The 15740-nt window shown below is 43.5% G+C and overlaps 1 protein-coding gene across 1 annotated transcript; it reads right to left on the reverse strand.

Moving 5' to 3' along the window:
• Positions 1-582: 582 nt before the first annotated feature.
• pcna (proliferating cell nuclear antigen) lies at positions 583-14351 on the reverse strand. The gene is made up of 6 exons (XM_069917991.1): positions 14040-14351; positions 8858-8955; positions 6527-6594; positions 6246-6440; positions 3631-3754; positions 583-898 (listed from the first exon to the last, which is right to left on the reverse strand). Exons 1-6 carry the CDS (start codon positions 14258-14260, stop codon positions 822-824), a joined length of 783 nt encoding a protein of 260 aa, XP_069774092.1. The 5' UTR covers positions 14261-14351; the 3' UTR covers positions 583-821.
• Between the last annotated feature and the right edge of the window lie 1389 nt (positions 14352-15740).

Here is a 15740-nt window from a genome sequence, read left to right on the forward strand (position 1 = left end):
ACTGTTCAATTGGCAGAAGAGCCAAGAACTAGAGAATAAAAATAATTGATGAACTTAAAGTGACATGAAACATTCTTTGACCACGCATGATTAAAACTTGGAATGAAATGACAGGTGCAATAATAGCACTCAATTTTTTTTTTTAAAGGCATGCATACAGCACGGTAGCTTGCCCTTCCGACCCACGAGCCCGTGCCACCCAATTAACCTACAACCCCCATATGATTTGAAGGGCGGGAGGAAACCCATGCAGACACAGCAAGCACGTAGAAACTCCTTACAGACAGGGGCCACTGGCGCTGTAATACCAATGTGCTAACAGCCCCGCCCTACACTTGTGACAGGAATGACACTGCTCTCGCAATGAAGCAGACTCCAGGGGCAGAATGGCCACATTTTACTGCTACCCATAAAATACCAACTCAGAACAGATTCTAATGGTTGAGGCCTGTTTGTTTCCCAAAGAACAAAATCAGCCCCCCCACCCCCCCCCCCCCCCAACACATTCTCATTCCAAATCAGGAACAAACCCATTCCTCCAACATGACAAACCCCCACCCCAATCCAACTCCAGAAGCAAGCTCCACTCAGACATTTTATTGTACTCATTGAACCCTCTTAAAAACAAAGTGAAACGTTGGACAGTATATTTACAGAAAATATCTACAAGAGCGGCAGGACTCAAAACACCCACATCTGTAAAGGAGGAGTCAGTCACCAAAGCAAAGCCAGTGAGCTCTGCCCACGGAATCTTCAGCCATCTCCCGATCTTCATGACAACCAAGTCCTTTTGATGTCCAATCTTCACCATAGCTCCCGTCTCAGGAAGTCTCATCTTCGATCTTGGGTGCCAAATAATACTTGATGTGCCCCATGTCTGCAATCTTGTACTCCACCACTGCAAAGCCAAAATTAATCATTAAGCACATCACACTCCACCAATTCCATGGCCATGGCACCCATTATCACTGAGCCCCCAAGCCTAGTCTGGCTGTGGTCTTTAGTGAAGGAGGTCTACAGACAGTAAGAAAATTAAAGACTGGGGAGAGAAAAAGGGAAGAATGGGAGGGGGAGAAGTCCAGGCAAATAGACAAAAGGTGTTAATGGATATGATTAAGAGGAATGGTGAGAATCAATTTTGGGAGACAAAGAAAAGGGAAGCGAGAGACAAACAGAAAGAGAGAAAAGGAGCCAGGGGATCAAAGATGGGGGTGGTAGGGGTTTAACCAGAGTGTGGTTGGGTTAGCTCAGTGGTTCTCAATCTTTCTTCCCCCCACTGACATACCACCATAAGTAATCCCTTACTAACCACAGCATCCCATGAAATTCGTTCTGGCCCCCCCCTGCTCTTTCTGATTTTTATAAATGGCTTGGATGAGTAATGGCTTGGATGGGTCAAGTTAAGTTTGCAGATGACACCAAGGTGTTGTATTTAGTTACCAACAGGATAGAGACTGGACGCAGAGTTGGGCAGAAGAGTTGCAAATGGAGTTAAATCTGGTTGAGTGTGAAGTGATGCAGTTTGGAACGTCGAACTTGAAGGCAGAGTACATAGTTAACAGCGTGGAAGGACAGAGGGACCTTTGGCTCCAAATTCACAGATCTCTCAAGGTTGCTGTTCAGATTGATAGGGTAGTTAATAAGGCTTATGGGATGCAGGGCTCAATTAGTCAGGGGATTTAGTTCAAGAACCATGAGGTAACATTTCAGGTCAAATCACACTTGGAATATTGTGTTCAGATCTTGTCCACCTCACTACAGGAAGATTTGGAGCGCAGGAGATTCACCATGACATTGGATGGAGTGGAGATGATGCCTTATGAAGCAAGGGTTAACAGAGGGCTAGTTTCTTTGGAGCAAAGGAGGATGAGATGTGACTTAATAAAGGTCTACAAAATTAAAGGCAGAGAGCACCTTCTTCCTGGGCGACAACACCAGAGGACATCTACACAAGGCAAAGGGAAAAGTTCTCGTTAATCTCAGGAACTGTAATATCCTTACTGCAGATCTAACATGCTTAGTCCACTTTGCACTTGGCTGTAGGTGACCTCTGTATCTACCCGTACGGGAGATGTCCGGGCTAAGTTTTTTTTTCCAGAGTAGTGTAACAGGCTTGGATAGGGGATAGAAATAAAATGGACAACTCAAGGAATAGTTTTCCAGCATTTGTTTGCTCCTACAGATCACGTAACACATCAATTGCCTTCGGGTTTCTTCCTGCACCTCTGATCCCTCAGGAATGCAAAAGGGCACCATTTTGGAGCAGGAGGGGAGGGGTCACAGAAGCTTGGGAGGTGCAGAAGAAGAGTTGCACAGCGAAGACATTTCCACAGGAAACATTAATAAAATAACAGCAAATAAAAATAACTCAGATAAAATTCACAAATACAAAATCATTAAATGATAAATAAAGTTTGCAAATACAAGTTGGGAATAAAGTGCATTACACCTGGAATGCATTGCCAGGGGTGATGGCAGAGGCTGGAACATAGGGACTTTTAAAAGATTCAGACGGGCAAACTGATACAAGAAAATTAGAGTGATGGGTGTGAGGGAGGAAAAGGCGAGATTGTTGAGTAGGCTTATATAGGTCAGCATAATGCTGTGGGCTGAAGGGCTGGTACTGTGCTGTGACATTCTATTTAATGGGAGACAGAGACAGAAGGCTGAGCAACCTCTTCCTGGGCGGCAGCACTGAGATTAAGCTTCATTATTGAAGCCACAAATTGAAAGGGAGCCAAATGCAAGGACACGAGGAAGTGAACGCCCCAAGCTTGACATGCTGAAGTGGCAAACGCCGCTCCATCAACCAATTGCTCAGCGAAGCATCACGCGAGGAACTGGGCGCAACGCTTTTACAGTGCCAGCAATTGTGACCAGGGTTCAAACCCCGCACTCTTTGTAAGGAGCTTGCACATTCTACCTGTGTCTGCATGGATTTTCTTCCCCCAGGACTCCAGTTTCCTCCCGCCTTTCAAAAATACGTATGGGGGTGTAGGTTAATTGAGCGCACAGGGGTCATGAGCCACAATGGCCTGTTACCGCATTGTCTGTCTAAATTTTAAAAAATTAAAAAAGGCTCATGTTGAATTGTGCCCACTGGGACTTGTTACACAATTGTTAAATGATCAAGGAGAAAATACTAAAAGATGGAGGGCTTCAGGTCATCAACCCTAGAAGGGACTACGGGTAGATACAGAGGTCACCTACAGCCAAGTGCAAAGTGGACTAAGCATGTCAGATCTGCAGTAAGGATATTACAGTTCCTGAGATTAACGAGAACTTTTCTGTTCTGGAGAACTACAGCAACAGAAAGCCAAATTGTCAAGACCAAGCAGAGCCATCTCTCTGCAAAGAGGACACAAGTTTTACTAAAGGCCTTCAGGAATGAGTGCCCAATAATGAGGGCTCAAATTTAAGGTAATATGGTGAGTGATTAACTTCATCTGAAGGAACTAGGAGGAGGACAGGGGCAAGAACCCTGACACTTTAAAGAGCACCTGGTCGAATACACGAGGTGCCCCACTTCTCACTGAGCTGGGAAGCAATCCTTGCTTTATTGTTGCTAGGCAGGACAGAGTGAGCTTCAGCGGCACAGGGAACCAGGACACAAAGAACTATGACACGTACCGAGGGGGATGTCAGCTGACATGCTGAGCGTGACCGTTGGCGAGAGAGGAGTTGCCTTGGTGAAGAAGTTCAAATAATGCAGAGCGAAGGTCAGCTGCACGGGCTCATTCATCTCAATGGTCACCTGGGCAGGGAGGCAAAGTTGCGGTGATCAGTTTGGCTGCTGTTCCCCAGGCCAGTAGCGGGATAGAGGGAGATCCCGCAGCCAGTCGCCATATCTCGTGCAGACAGCACTTTTTTAATTAACCAAAAATATACTTTATTCAAAATAAATTATTTGCAAAAAAAACCATTCAAAGTCTTTTTACACCCATAATGTCAGTCATATCTATACATTCCCATCAATGTACATTGTTATATTTGCTCTCTCCATACACCGTTATCACTGTGGCACCTTGTCGTTTCTCCCTCCCCTTTAAGCTCCTCAGTACCTGATGATGGGAGGACTCTCGACTGTGGTCCTTCCCCACAGCCCCTTCACATTGGCTGCACTGAGCCTCAGTGAGTCCCTCAGCCTGGAACGTGCCAGTCGGCAGGATTCCCTCACCGACATCTCACTGCGTTGAAAGACTAAAATGTTTCGGACAAACCAAAGGGCATCTTTCACCAAGTTGGTCTTCCAGCAGTTCTGGATGTCTGCCTCAGAGTGTGTCCCCGGTGACAGACCATAGATCAGAGAATTTTCTGTCATGTTGCCGCTGGGATGAACCATGACAAGGATCCTTACATCCTTCTCCACACTCTTAGCGGATCTGTATGAGGAGGTGGGCACCGTCTCCACTCCACCGCAGTCATCCCGAGGACAACATGCTTGGTGGGTGTACAAGAAGGATCTGACTGGATTGGCTCCTCTCACCCCCGGCCAGGCCAAGTCCAGGTGCTTGTCTGTGAGAGCACATGGCCTCAGGATCACACCTCATTGGCAAGGTTACTCAGAGCTGAGTCCAGAAGGGCAGTGCAGACACCCACTTACAACAAGCAAAACACGCAGGAGCAGTGCAATTCCCCCGTCACGTTCTGCCCTCAACCCTGACGTTGCTCCAAATGAAAACCCGATGTGGCGCTGCCACAATTAGCCTCACGGAAATAGCTGGAATCAGGCAGGCCAAACGACAGGCAGCAAAATTCTAGCCCCAGACCTCTAGACAGTTGACCTGGAGAAATTAATCCAAAGCGTCTGACCACAGAAGGCGAGTGAAGAGCTTGTGTCAGATGGGCGATGGTGACCACTACACCAACCCCCACAGATGCTCATTGCCGACCTTCAGGGAATCTGGGCACTATAATGGGTGTACAGTAATGGGTTAATGGGTGTACAGTAAAACCCCAATTATACAGAATTCAAGAAACCGGAAAAAATAAAATCACAGAAGCTAAATAGGTAAAACATTTCGGAAGCTTAAAATCAGCACATCTCGCTGCAAGTTCACCAATCACACAACTCAAAATTCACTTATCCAGCATCTACCAATTACCATAGGTAGATGGGTTATTTTTTAAAACTGGATTTGGGTGGCGCAGCTCATGGACCTGAAGGACCTGTTACCGCACTGTATCTCTAAATTAAAAAATGATGTGCATGTCTCAAAGTTCACCAGTAAAGGAGTTAGCTCTTAATCAAAAATGTAGCAAGCCACAATCCGAGGCTAATCAAGGGATGCTCCAAACCTTCACTCATCAATAAAAGCCACTGATGACCTGACTCAGTAACGTTTCTTGTGTGGGTTCAAGGGAATGTTCCACTCAATTGTAGCTGCTGTTGGATGGGGAGGGGGGGGTCACAAATAACTGCATGGACACTTTTAGTTGACCTGCTAAGGTGACCTGCTCATTTGAGAAAGGCTTAGACCAGTGGTTCTCAACCTTTTTCTTTCCACTCACATCCCACTTTAAGTAATCCCTATTCCATAGGTGCTCTGTGATTAGTGAGGGATTGCTTAAGGTGGGATGTGGGTGGAAAGAAAAAGTTTGAAAACCACTGTTTTAATCGTCCCTACTTGGTTCATTATGTGCACGGTTTCACAACTCAAAAGGAAATGGGCCAATGACAATTTTTCTCCCGCAAAATATTTCAGGAACAATTGGGTCTAGAGCAGTGATTCTCAACCTTTCCTTCCCACTTTAAGCAATCCCTTACTCATCACAGAGCACCAATGACATAGGGATTACTTAAGGTGGTAATGTGAGTGGAAAGAAAAAAGTTGAGAACCACTGGGCTAAACCATTGGCCCCTTCATGGAATCTTTGATCCCTCATTGACCCCCGTGGGGTGGTGGTGGCGCAGGACCCCAGGCAGGGGGTGTGGGAGTGGCTGCGACGTCAGACATGCACCTCTCTGTTCCGTCAGTCAAAGGCCGAAGCCAAATACACCACCACCAAGGCCAGCTCTTGCAAGAGGTTGGCCAGCCCTGCCATGAGTGCTATTTTTTTTGTACATGCCCCTGCTTTCAACCAAACACCCCCACCCCATTCATTGATTCCCTGGCATTTATCGACCTCTTGGATTGACCCATTGATACCCCCCCCACAAGCGACTACATTGGAGACCCTTGGCTTAGCCCATGACAACTCATTCATCCTGGCTAATGGTTGAGACAGCAAGAGAAGGCACCCACCGCTTCCTCCTCCTTATCGACGTTACTGGTCTGCGACAGCTTCACGTTGCCAGTTCCCAGTTCGCCACTGGCAGAGAACTTCACCCCGTCCTTGGCGCAGGAGATCACAACCGCATCGCCAATCTGGCTCAAGTCTCGGCAGATGCGGGCAAATTCGCTCGATGGCATTTTCACCACACAGCTGTACTCCTGCTCCTGGAAGAAAGCAGAGCAAAGTTTGACCTTCCCAGACCAAAAGCAATTCAATCTTACCAGTGGCTTCAATCAACGCGGCAACTTACTGGAATTCCGAGCTGCTCGACATCCAAATCCATCAGCTTCATCTCGTAATCGGACACCTTCTCTTGATCTGCAACAAGACGCCAGTCAGTGTCAAATATCAAACCACGTTCAAGGTCCCCACCAATCATGAAGGAAACAGCTAGATGCCACCATTAGCATCTTTGCAAGTGTGTGAAGAATTATTACCTTATGGTAGCTACTGATCGGAAACAAACTGTTCTCTTCCAATGAGGTAAAGGACACGTTAACAAGTGCTCAGATGTGGTTTTACCAAAATAGGAAAAATTGCTATTAACCAGGGGTCAGATTCCAATTTATTGTCATCACATACAGCCCTGAGATTCTTTTTCTTAAGGGCGAAGCAGAGTTACCTATTATTGGTGGTGTAAAAAATTGTACTCAATGGACAAGTGAGAAGAAATATAAACAAACTTGAGCGAAATGGCAAAAATACAGGTAGCAGCACAATGGTTAAAAACACCAAAATGCAGGAAGAACTCAGCCGGTCTTTTAGCATTCATAAAAAAAGCAGCCGCTGCGTTCCAGGAAATTATTCCCATTTTCCTGGAACACATGCTGTGTTAAAAGCTCGGAACTGGAATGAGGGTACCATGCCCATTCCAACATTTTACCTCCTAGACCCCTTGTCATTTTCCCTGAAAGTGAACTGCAGGCATTCCTTGACCAAGAGACTAATGAATACGATGCAACCACGACGGCCCTATCTAAATTCACGAACAGAAACAGAGATTTGCAGCTTTGGCCATTCCTGAATGACCACAGACAGGATGTTGGGACACTCTTCCCAACTGTAAAATCCTGCAAAGTCTATGTAAAAGCCACTAAAGATATATCGCCAACTTATTCCTTGAAGAAGGGCTCAGGCCCGAAACGTCAGCGGTATACCTTTACCTCCTACGGAGGCTGAGAGACCGGCTGAGTTCCTCCAGCATTTCTGCGTTTTTACTACAATCGATGTCTGCAGACTGGCAGCGCAATGGTGCACAGTAGAACCTGTGGAGTTTGGTGCCGTGTTGAGCATGTACTCTCTCCAGGTCACTTTCCCCTAATTTTGTCCCAAAATACATAGGTTGTCAGGTTAGCCAGTCGCCTTTAGCATGTACACGGTGGGAGGATGATGACAGGGAATTGGAGAATGGGTTTGCTCAGTGAGATGCCATCAACATAATGGGCTGAAACAGCCTCCTGCAATGTTGTAATGAAACATTACGCTGTTAGGCTTTGAACACTCTGACAAAGAAAATACAACAATTTTCAGATGGCAACCAGAACTTCAAGAGCATGCCTATGAGGCAAGTCCTGATGAATTGGATTGTCCTCAACAAAATTAGGCAGAATGCCAACAACTCTAAAATAGAGGTGGAGGGAGGAGAGAGCAGGGTTTTCTAAAGTTCAATTGGCTAAATTCTACTCTAACATTTCCTCAAAATATGACAGGTGAAGAAGGAACTTTGCTGAACATTTTGGTCTTGTTCCTCTCTTTCCATTTTTTTTGGGGGGGGAGATATCTTTAGTTCTCATTGTGAATCTAATAGCTAATCCCATAATCGCCCTTTTTGGATCAACTAAGACAACGGATTTGAATTTAATTATGTCTCAATCCCATGTCGTCTCTTTTGTCTCCCTTGTTGATAAGGTGGAAAGATGCTGGCCCTCCTTTACATACTCAATGGCTCTCTGATATGATGGCACACATAATTTTGCAGGCAAAAACAATCAGATGTTCTACTGTAACAGATTTAAATTTTTTATGTTTATGAAGTCCTTTTAATTATCTACATAATTTATAAGATCACTTGAATCTTGCTTTGTGAGTTTCTTTTAATGGTAGTGAAATTATATGTACTTACCAGACAACTTCAGAAGGGAATAGGGTAGAATTTGTTGTCCAATAAGATTTAAAAAAATTTTTTTCAATTGTTTTAGTGTATATGATTTTTTTTCTCATTTGACTGTTGTGATATTGAGTTTATATTTAAATTTTATTTTTCTTGTATAACTTTTTTTCTATATATTCCTTTTTCCATAGTACCTTTGGTTCATGGCATCTACTTATCTATTAGTGTATAATCCAACAAAAATATTGAAAAAGAGAGGAGAGAGTGAGGCAGGAGTTAAATTGAGAGGGGAGGAGAGATTGGAGGAGGGAGGCAGGTGTGAGGGGAGTGAGAGCAGAGTATGAGGGAGAGATGGATGGGGAGATGGAGTGACAAGGGAGGTGACAGGGGTGTTGGAGAGAGGGCGTGACAGGGGGAGATGGGAGGGGGTGAGAGAGGGAGAGGCAGTTCTCAAATCCAATTGATACCCACTCCGTGATTCAAACACCAGCGCCAGCGTGTCCGCATTATCCTCCGCTCTCAGTGTAATGATATCCTCGTTACTGGCACATTTAAGGATTTTGGACATGCTGTAAAAAATAAAATAGCCAGAGATCAGTTACCCCTCAACACAACGGCCTTACAAGTTGTTTCAGTGATACACGGTGAACAGACTGGTCATTAACTTGTTCATGAGCCAAGGCCACCCTTGGGTTAGTGGCCTACCACTCCATTTCCTGGGAAGTTACCAACCTTAAGCATGCACTTCCCTCTCCAGAGCCACGGCCATACCTGCTGAACACTTTCTGCCCTTCATTTTAGATTTTCTAACATAAGATATTTGGATTTGGGAAGGAACAATAACCCATGACTGCTTCGGCCAGGGCCTGATTGTGTAGGGTCTTTAGGCGCGACAGTCACGTATTCTGCACTTGCAATATTGGTGACACGGTTCGCATAACGCTGTTACAGAGCCAGCGACTGGGGTTCGAATCCAGCGCTGCCTTCAAAGTGCTTGTATGCTCTCCCCATGTCTGCATAGGTTTCCTCCGACCCTTCAAAACGTGCCAGGCGTGGTAGGTTAACTGGGTATAATTTGGCAGTCTGGGCTCGTGGGCCATTACTGTGCCATATGTCTGAATCATTTTGGCGCATTGAATCTGTCGTCTCTCTAATCAATCATCGCTGCGCCAATTTTCCTGCCTTCTTATCGATTCCTGCAGATTCTACCGTGCCCTCAGGGGAATTTAGTGGCCAAATCTCACGCACTTCTCTGGGAAGTAGTCGGAAACATGAGCACCTAGAAAATCCGCACAGACAACACCAGGGGTCAGGATTGAACCTGGATCCCTATAGCAGTGAAGCTGCAGATCTATTTGCTGTGTCATGCACAATGGCTTAAAGATTCAATGGCTTAAAGATTGCAGGATAAACTTCTGCATACAAGGGCAGGAAAAATTGGGAACCCTCTTCTGCACTCAGTTAAACAGAACGATTGTCAAGCAAATGTACAAATTAGGAGCTCTTAAACCCACTCTAGCTGCTCAACATCATTATGCAAACCCAACACCCTATTCCAACCCACTGCAGTTACGTCCATGGATTGGTCATTAAATAATTTGATACCTTGAGGAAAGGCTCAAACCCAAAACGTTGGGTTACGTATCTTTATCTTTGCTATACAGATGCTCAACTTGCGTTCCGATAAACCCATCGTAAGTGGAACAAGATACAGCACCACACTTACGGAACATCATAGCCTAGCTCATCTTAAACGTGCTCAGAACACTTATACCGTAGCCTACAGCTGAGAAAATTTATCTAGAACAAAGCCTATTTTATAATTAAAGGTGCAATACCTTTTTAAAAAATAATTTTTAATCATAAAATATATCGACCTTCATACCTTTGAAAAATCGTTAAGTCGGACCACCATAAGGGGAGGAGCATCTGTATAAAGAACACTTTTTGACCATCCGAGTTTCTCCAACATTGTGCTTTTACTTCAACCACGGTGTTTGAAATTTTGTGTTTTAATTCTATCAGCTGCAAACCCCCCCCTTCGAGGGATGCCAACCCTGAAGTTCTCCTTTGCTCTCTCTCCAAAGAGAGTTCTGAGGGATTCTCCCTCACTGCTTCCCAATGTATCCCTGCTGCTCTCAAGCTCTAGTCATGTACTCATCCAGACTCGCTTCCACAGCTACGTTGCCTTCCTCGCTACTTGCAGCCACCCACCCGGTTACTGGTATGCCCTTCCTCCCTTCGCCACCTTTGACCTCCTGCCTGTGGGATTGTGTTCCTCCCTCTGCTCCTTCCTCCCCCCATTTAATTCAGACATTTGCCTACATTTTGTTCACACCTTGAAGGGCTCAAGCCAACCATGGTTATGTATCTTTATCTTTGCTACACTAAGTACACTGTTGATCAGCTGAGTTTGTGTTTTACTTCAACTACCGTGTCTGCACTCATGTTTTACCCCTCTTGCTCATTAAGATCAAGCCAGCTCTACTGTGAAAATATTCAAACTGCATCGACCAACTTTTAGGAAGTTTTCCAATATTCATGATTCTATGCAATACAAAATAATTGCATTACCTGGCTTAAACAGGGTTCCGTTCATTTTTCGACTATGATTACTAGCCCTACATCACCCCCTCCCCCCCCACACCTTTCCTGCCAAGAATCCCCAGGATTCTTGTCTGTTTCAGTCCTTGAATTAATCGCATCGACAGCGAACAGCTCTCCCCTTCAATCTGAAAAGGATGAAATGTGGTCCATGGCCCTAGATCAACCACCAGCAACGGAGGGAACCTCAGTAAATACATAGAACAACAAAAATCTAGACCACCAAAGAATCCGGACTTTTGAAAACTCTCCAAATGTTTGAATTCAGCTGGTTTTTGTGTGTATCGCCGCAGATGCACTGCGGCAACAAGTGACGACTTTATTTTTCTTTAAAACTGCTCATTTTAATAAATGAAGCCTGCTGTATTCTGCTAATGAACAAACTATCAAAATTTACCTGTTCATCTTTATTCCTCTTTAAATTTTAAAAAGTACTACCAAGAATCCAGATGGACCCAACCCCGAGCAGACTAAATTTCTACTGTATATTTAAGGTTGGATAGATTTTTACACAGTAGAGGAATTAAAGGATATGGGAAAAGGCAGGTAGGTGGAGGTGAGCCGATCATCGGAAGGCATAGCAGGCTCGATGGGCCGACGGCCAACTCCAGTTCTATTTCTTATGTTCTTTCTTTTTTAATCTTTTTATTAATTTTCCACAAAAAAATACAAAAAATGTGAAAAAGTAATATACATTATCCTTGAATATATCAAGTATTTTCAAACTAATTCGACATTTTCATATACTGACAGTTGCATTCAATAAAGGAAATATAAAGTTAATACACAGAACAAAAATCGATGGAAAAAAGCCCCAAAAACAATGGTTAATCCATTCTGAGAGTAATTTCAAAATAAGTAGAGAAAAGATTCTTACTGAGTAAACACAACATTGGAAGTGGTTCAATTTTGTTGTTCGAGTCATATGAAGATATTGAAGAAATGATCGTCAGGTTTTTTTTAAAATTAAAGGTCAGGTTTTTTTTTTAAATTAAAGGTAGTATCAAATGTCCAACTTCTAATTTTTCTAAATCTAAGTACAACATCATGGAGAAAATCCAATGAAGTAAAGTATGTGGATTGCAATCTTCTCATTTGAGTAATCTAGGTCTCTTTGACATCAATGTTGAAAAGGCTACTACCCTTTGTTTGGACTGAAGCAGGTGTAAAGCCTGATCCCAAAAATAGCTGTGAGGAAGTTTAGCTGTAAATCTAAGTCCATCACTTTAGATAAAGTTCCAAAAAAAAAACACCTTGTCAAAAGTGATCAAACTTTGCACTGGACCAAAACATTGGTCAAAGTGGTCTTTCCTGATCCCAAAAATAGCTGTAAGTTTAGCTGTAAATCTAAGTCCATCATTTTAGCTAAAGTTCCAAAAAAAAACACCTTGCCAAAAGTGATCAAACTTTGCACTGGACCAAAACATTGGGTCAGTGGTCTTTACATCTATCAAATAGAACTTCTATTACGAAAAATAAGGGGCAATCTGTCCTTAGTCATATGTGCCCTCTGCACTATGACCCCATCAAAGAATGATGGGAACAAATTGAAGTACTGACAAGTCGAAAAATTATTCCCCATAAATTATCAGAAAGTGGCTGCTCAAATTCCAGTTCCAAGCACCCTTAATGTCATCATTGCATTAAATATGCAAATTAATGTTGTTGTAAATATTAGCTAACGATTCTTTTCAGGAAGGATTTAATTGAAAAATAGCATCAATCAAATTCGTTGAAAAGGCCAATGGAAAATTTGGTATGGAATTACCAAATTTCAGGTTTTATTGCTAGGCAATTAATATACGATACAGTGTTTTGGACTTACTATTCTGAGATGTCTGATTGCCCTTTTTGGGTGGAATTGGAGGAAGAATTTGGTTAGGATTCTCCCTTTGCATTATCTAAAGTAATATAAACAAGATTTTACTCCATTTCTCAGGCATACATTAAGGATTTGGTTTTAATTTCTTGAAGTTTTTGATTTAAATAATTTTGTTCTGTTTAGTAAAATTTATTCAATTTTTTAAGACATCAGCTGACCAAGCTTTTGCCCCATTGAAAGATAAAGCAATAAATAACTTTTCTTGATATGTTTGAAGGAATTGTTTAATGTCATTTGATCAATGAGCTGAAAAGTTCTATTTGCCTTAGACACAGATATTTCAAATTAAGAGTTTTCTCCTCCTGTTCTGCCAAATTTCTTATGTAGCTCTGAAAGTTGGGGCTAAATTAGTGAATTAACTAGTTCCTAATTTTTAGGAGTGAGGAATAGGTGGGGGGGGGGGTGAAATTACTAGGAGTGGGTTATTAAAAGGACGGGCGAAAATATTATAAACACTTTAAAGGTAACGGGGGGGGGGGGGGTGGGGGGGGGAAGAAACCAAAATCCTAAATCAACTACGTGCGAATAGTTGCAATCTCCCCTTTATGTCAATGAAATGTAACAAGTCTAGGCAGATTCCCGCCAACCAGGCCTTTGTCCTTTCGCGCGCAAGTGACGTCACAGCCTGGTCGGTGGCGCCTTTTGCAACAATACGGAGGGAAATGCGGCCCGGGGGACCCATGCAACACCCACCCTCCTTTCACCGCCGCTCACGCAAACATCGTGGCTGCAGGTCGCAGCGTCCAATAAAATAAAATGTACCAGTCGTGCAAAAGGGCGGCATTAGGGCCTCCTTGAAACACCTTTGCAAGTTTTGATGATGTTCAGGCCCGAAACTTTTGTGTAGCTTGATTTTGGCTGTTTAAGAGCATGTTTTTACAAGATGCATTATTCCTTTGACGGGGGCGCGAGAGTGGAATGTTCTATTTTTCGATACATTTAAAGAATGTATCTAATATAAGGATACATTATTCTGGGGGGGGGGGGCGGGAAATGATCTGAAACTCGGCGTTTTCTTTTCCATAGGTTTATCGAACATCAGGCTACTTGCATACCAAAAGCAAATTTGTTTTTTTGGGGGAAATGTTCTCGTCTTTTCCCATTCATTTACGAAACCATGCCCTTAAACCCAAGGATTGCATTTATTTATTTTGCCAACTCACGCACCTGCTCAGATTTACCCCCATGGACAGGTTTCTGTCGCAGCGGTACGTATCGAAGCCGTCACTTCGCAGGGTGAGCTGCACCAGGGAGACGTGCGAGCTGTCCATGGACTGCAGGCTGATGCCCGTCGAGCTGATGTCCCAACACGCCTCGGTGATCAGATCCTTCAGGGCCTCCAGCACCTTCTTCAGGATGCTGCCCTGCACCAAGCGAGCCTCGAACATCTTGGCAGAGTCGCAGCGACAAAGCGGTGAAACGACAAGAAGCGCTCAAGTTCCTACTTCACCGCAGCCACACTCGCCAGCAAATGAACAGGGACGCTGCCCGCTCACTGATATAACCTTGTGGAACCCGCCCCTTCCATATATGGCAACAGCGCCAAATGACGTTTCATTTTGAAAATGCAACAACCTTGAAAGGCTGAAGGATTGGAATTGAACATTCCTGAGAATGACCCAATTAACCTTAATAGAGAGACCGAGGGGGAAGCAAGTCCCTCCTAAAGACAAGGTGCCACAGTGGTATTGAATCAGAATTATATTATTGGCACAAAACTCGGTGTTTTGCGCAGCATCATGGAACAAATAATCTTACCATCTTACGGAATTACTATCTAGTGCACGAAAAGGAAGCCAGTGTCTTTGGTTTATTGGTTATTCAAGAATCTGATGGCAGCGGGGAAGAAGCTGTCCTTTGGGCTCCTCTGACCGATGGTAGCAGAGTGAAGAGGGCATAGCCTGGGTGGCAGGGGTTCTTTGAGGATAGAGGCTGCTTTTTTTTAAGACACTATCTCTTGTAGAGAGAGCAATGTAAAATCTACATTGATGAGAATATATCGATATGACTGACACCATGAATGTAAAGAGTCTTGAAGGGTTTTCTTGTGTAAATAATTCATTGTGAATAAAGTATATGGGGAACGGACTTTCTAGTGATAGTCCACATGACTGACATGTGCAGATTTATACTATTAAAAACACAGAAATGATGGAGGAACTCCGCCGGTCTTTTCAACATCCAAAAAAGCAATGATATTTCAGGCCAGAGCCCATCTTCAAGGAATAAGAATGCCCTCGAAGGAGGGCTCAGGCCCGAAACATTGGCAATATATTTTTGCTTTTTTGGGCGCTGCGAGACCAGCTAAGTTCCTCCAGCATTTCTGTATTTTTACTACAATTGCAGCGTCTGCAAACTTTCATGTTTCATGCAGATTAACACAAAACCACAAAAATACAACACTGGAGAAACACAGCGGGTCAAACAGTGTACTGTATATAGCAAAGATTAAGATACATAATCAATGTTTGAGGTTTGAGCCCTTCATCAAGGTACCGTATCTTGGGCGTACCAGAAGAGCATTTCGATCATCTTTCTTCTCAGAATGCACAAAATGATTAATTTGTAAACAACTTTGTATTTATGCATAGGACTTTTCATCAATCCAAACGTACCAACATCAATGAAGAGGATGGAGTCCAGACCCTTTTGCAATGTAGGAACTTGTAGCAACATAAAGTCAGAAAGATTCAGATCTATTATCAGAGTAAATACATGACATCACATACAACCCGAGATTCTTCTCTCTGCAGGCGAGGGAGGATTACCACTTGTTGGTAGTGCAAAAAAAAAACTGTACTCAATGTAAACAAATAAAGAACAGATAGATAACTGACTGTGAAAACAAAGAGAATTTTAAAAAATCTA

Source organism: Narcine bancroftii, chromosome 2 (assembly GCF_036971445.1).
Source record: "Narcine bancroftii isolate sNarBan1 chromosome 2, sNarBan1.hap1, whole genome shotgun sequence".
NCBI classification, from domain to species: Eukaryota; Metazoa; Chordata; class Chondrichthyes; order Torpediniformes; family Narcinidae; genus Narcine; species Narcine bancroftii.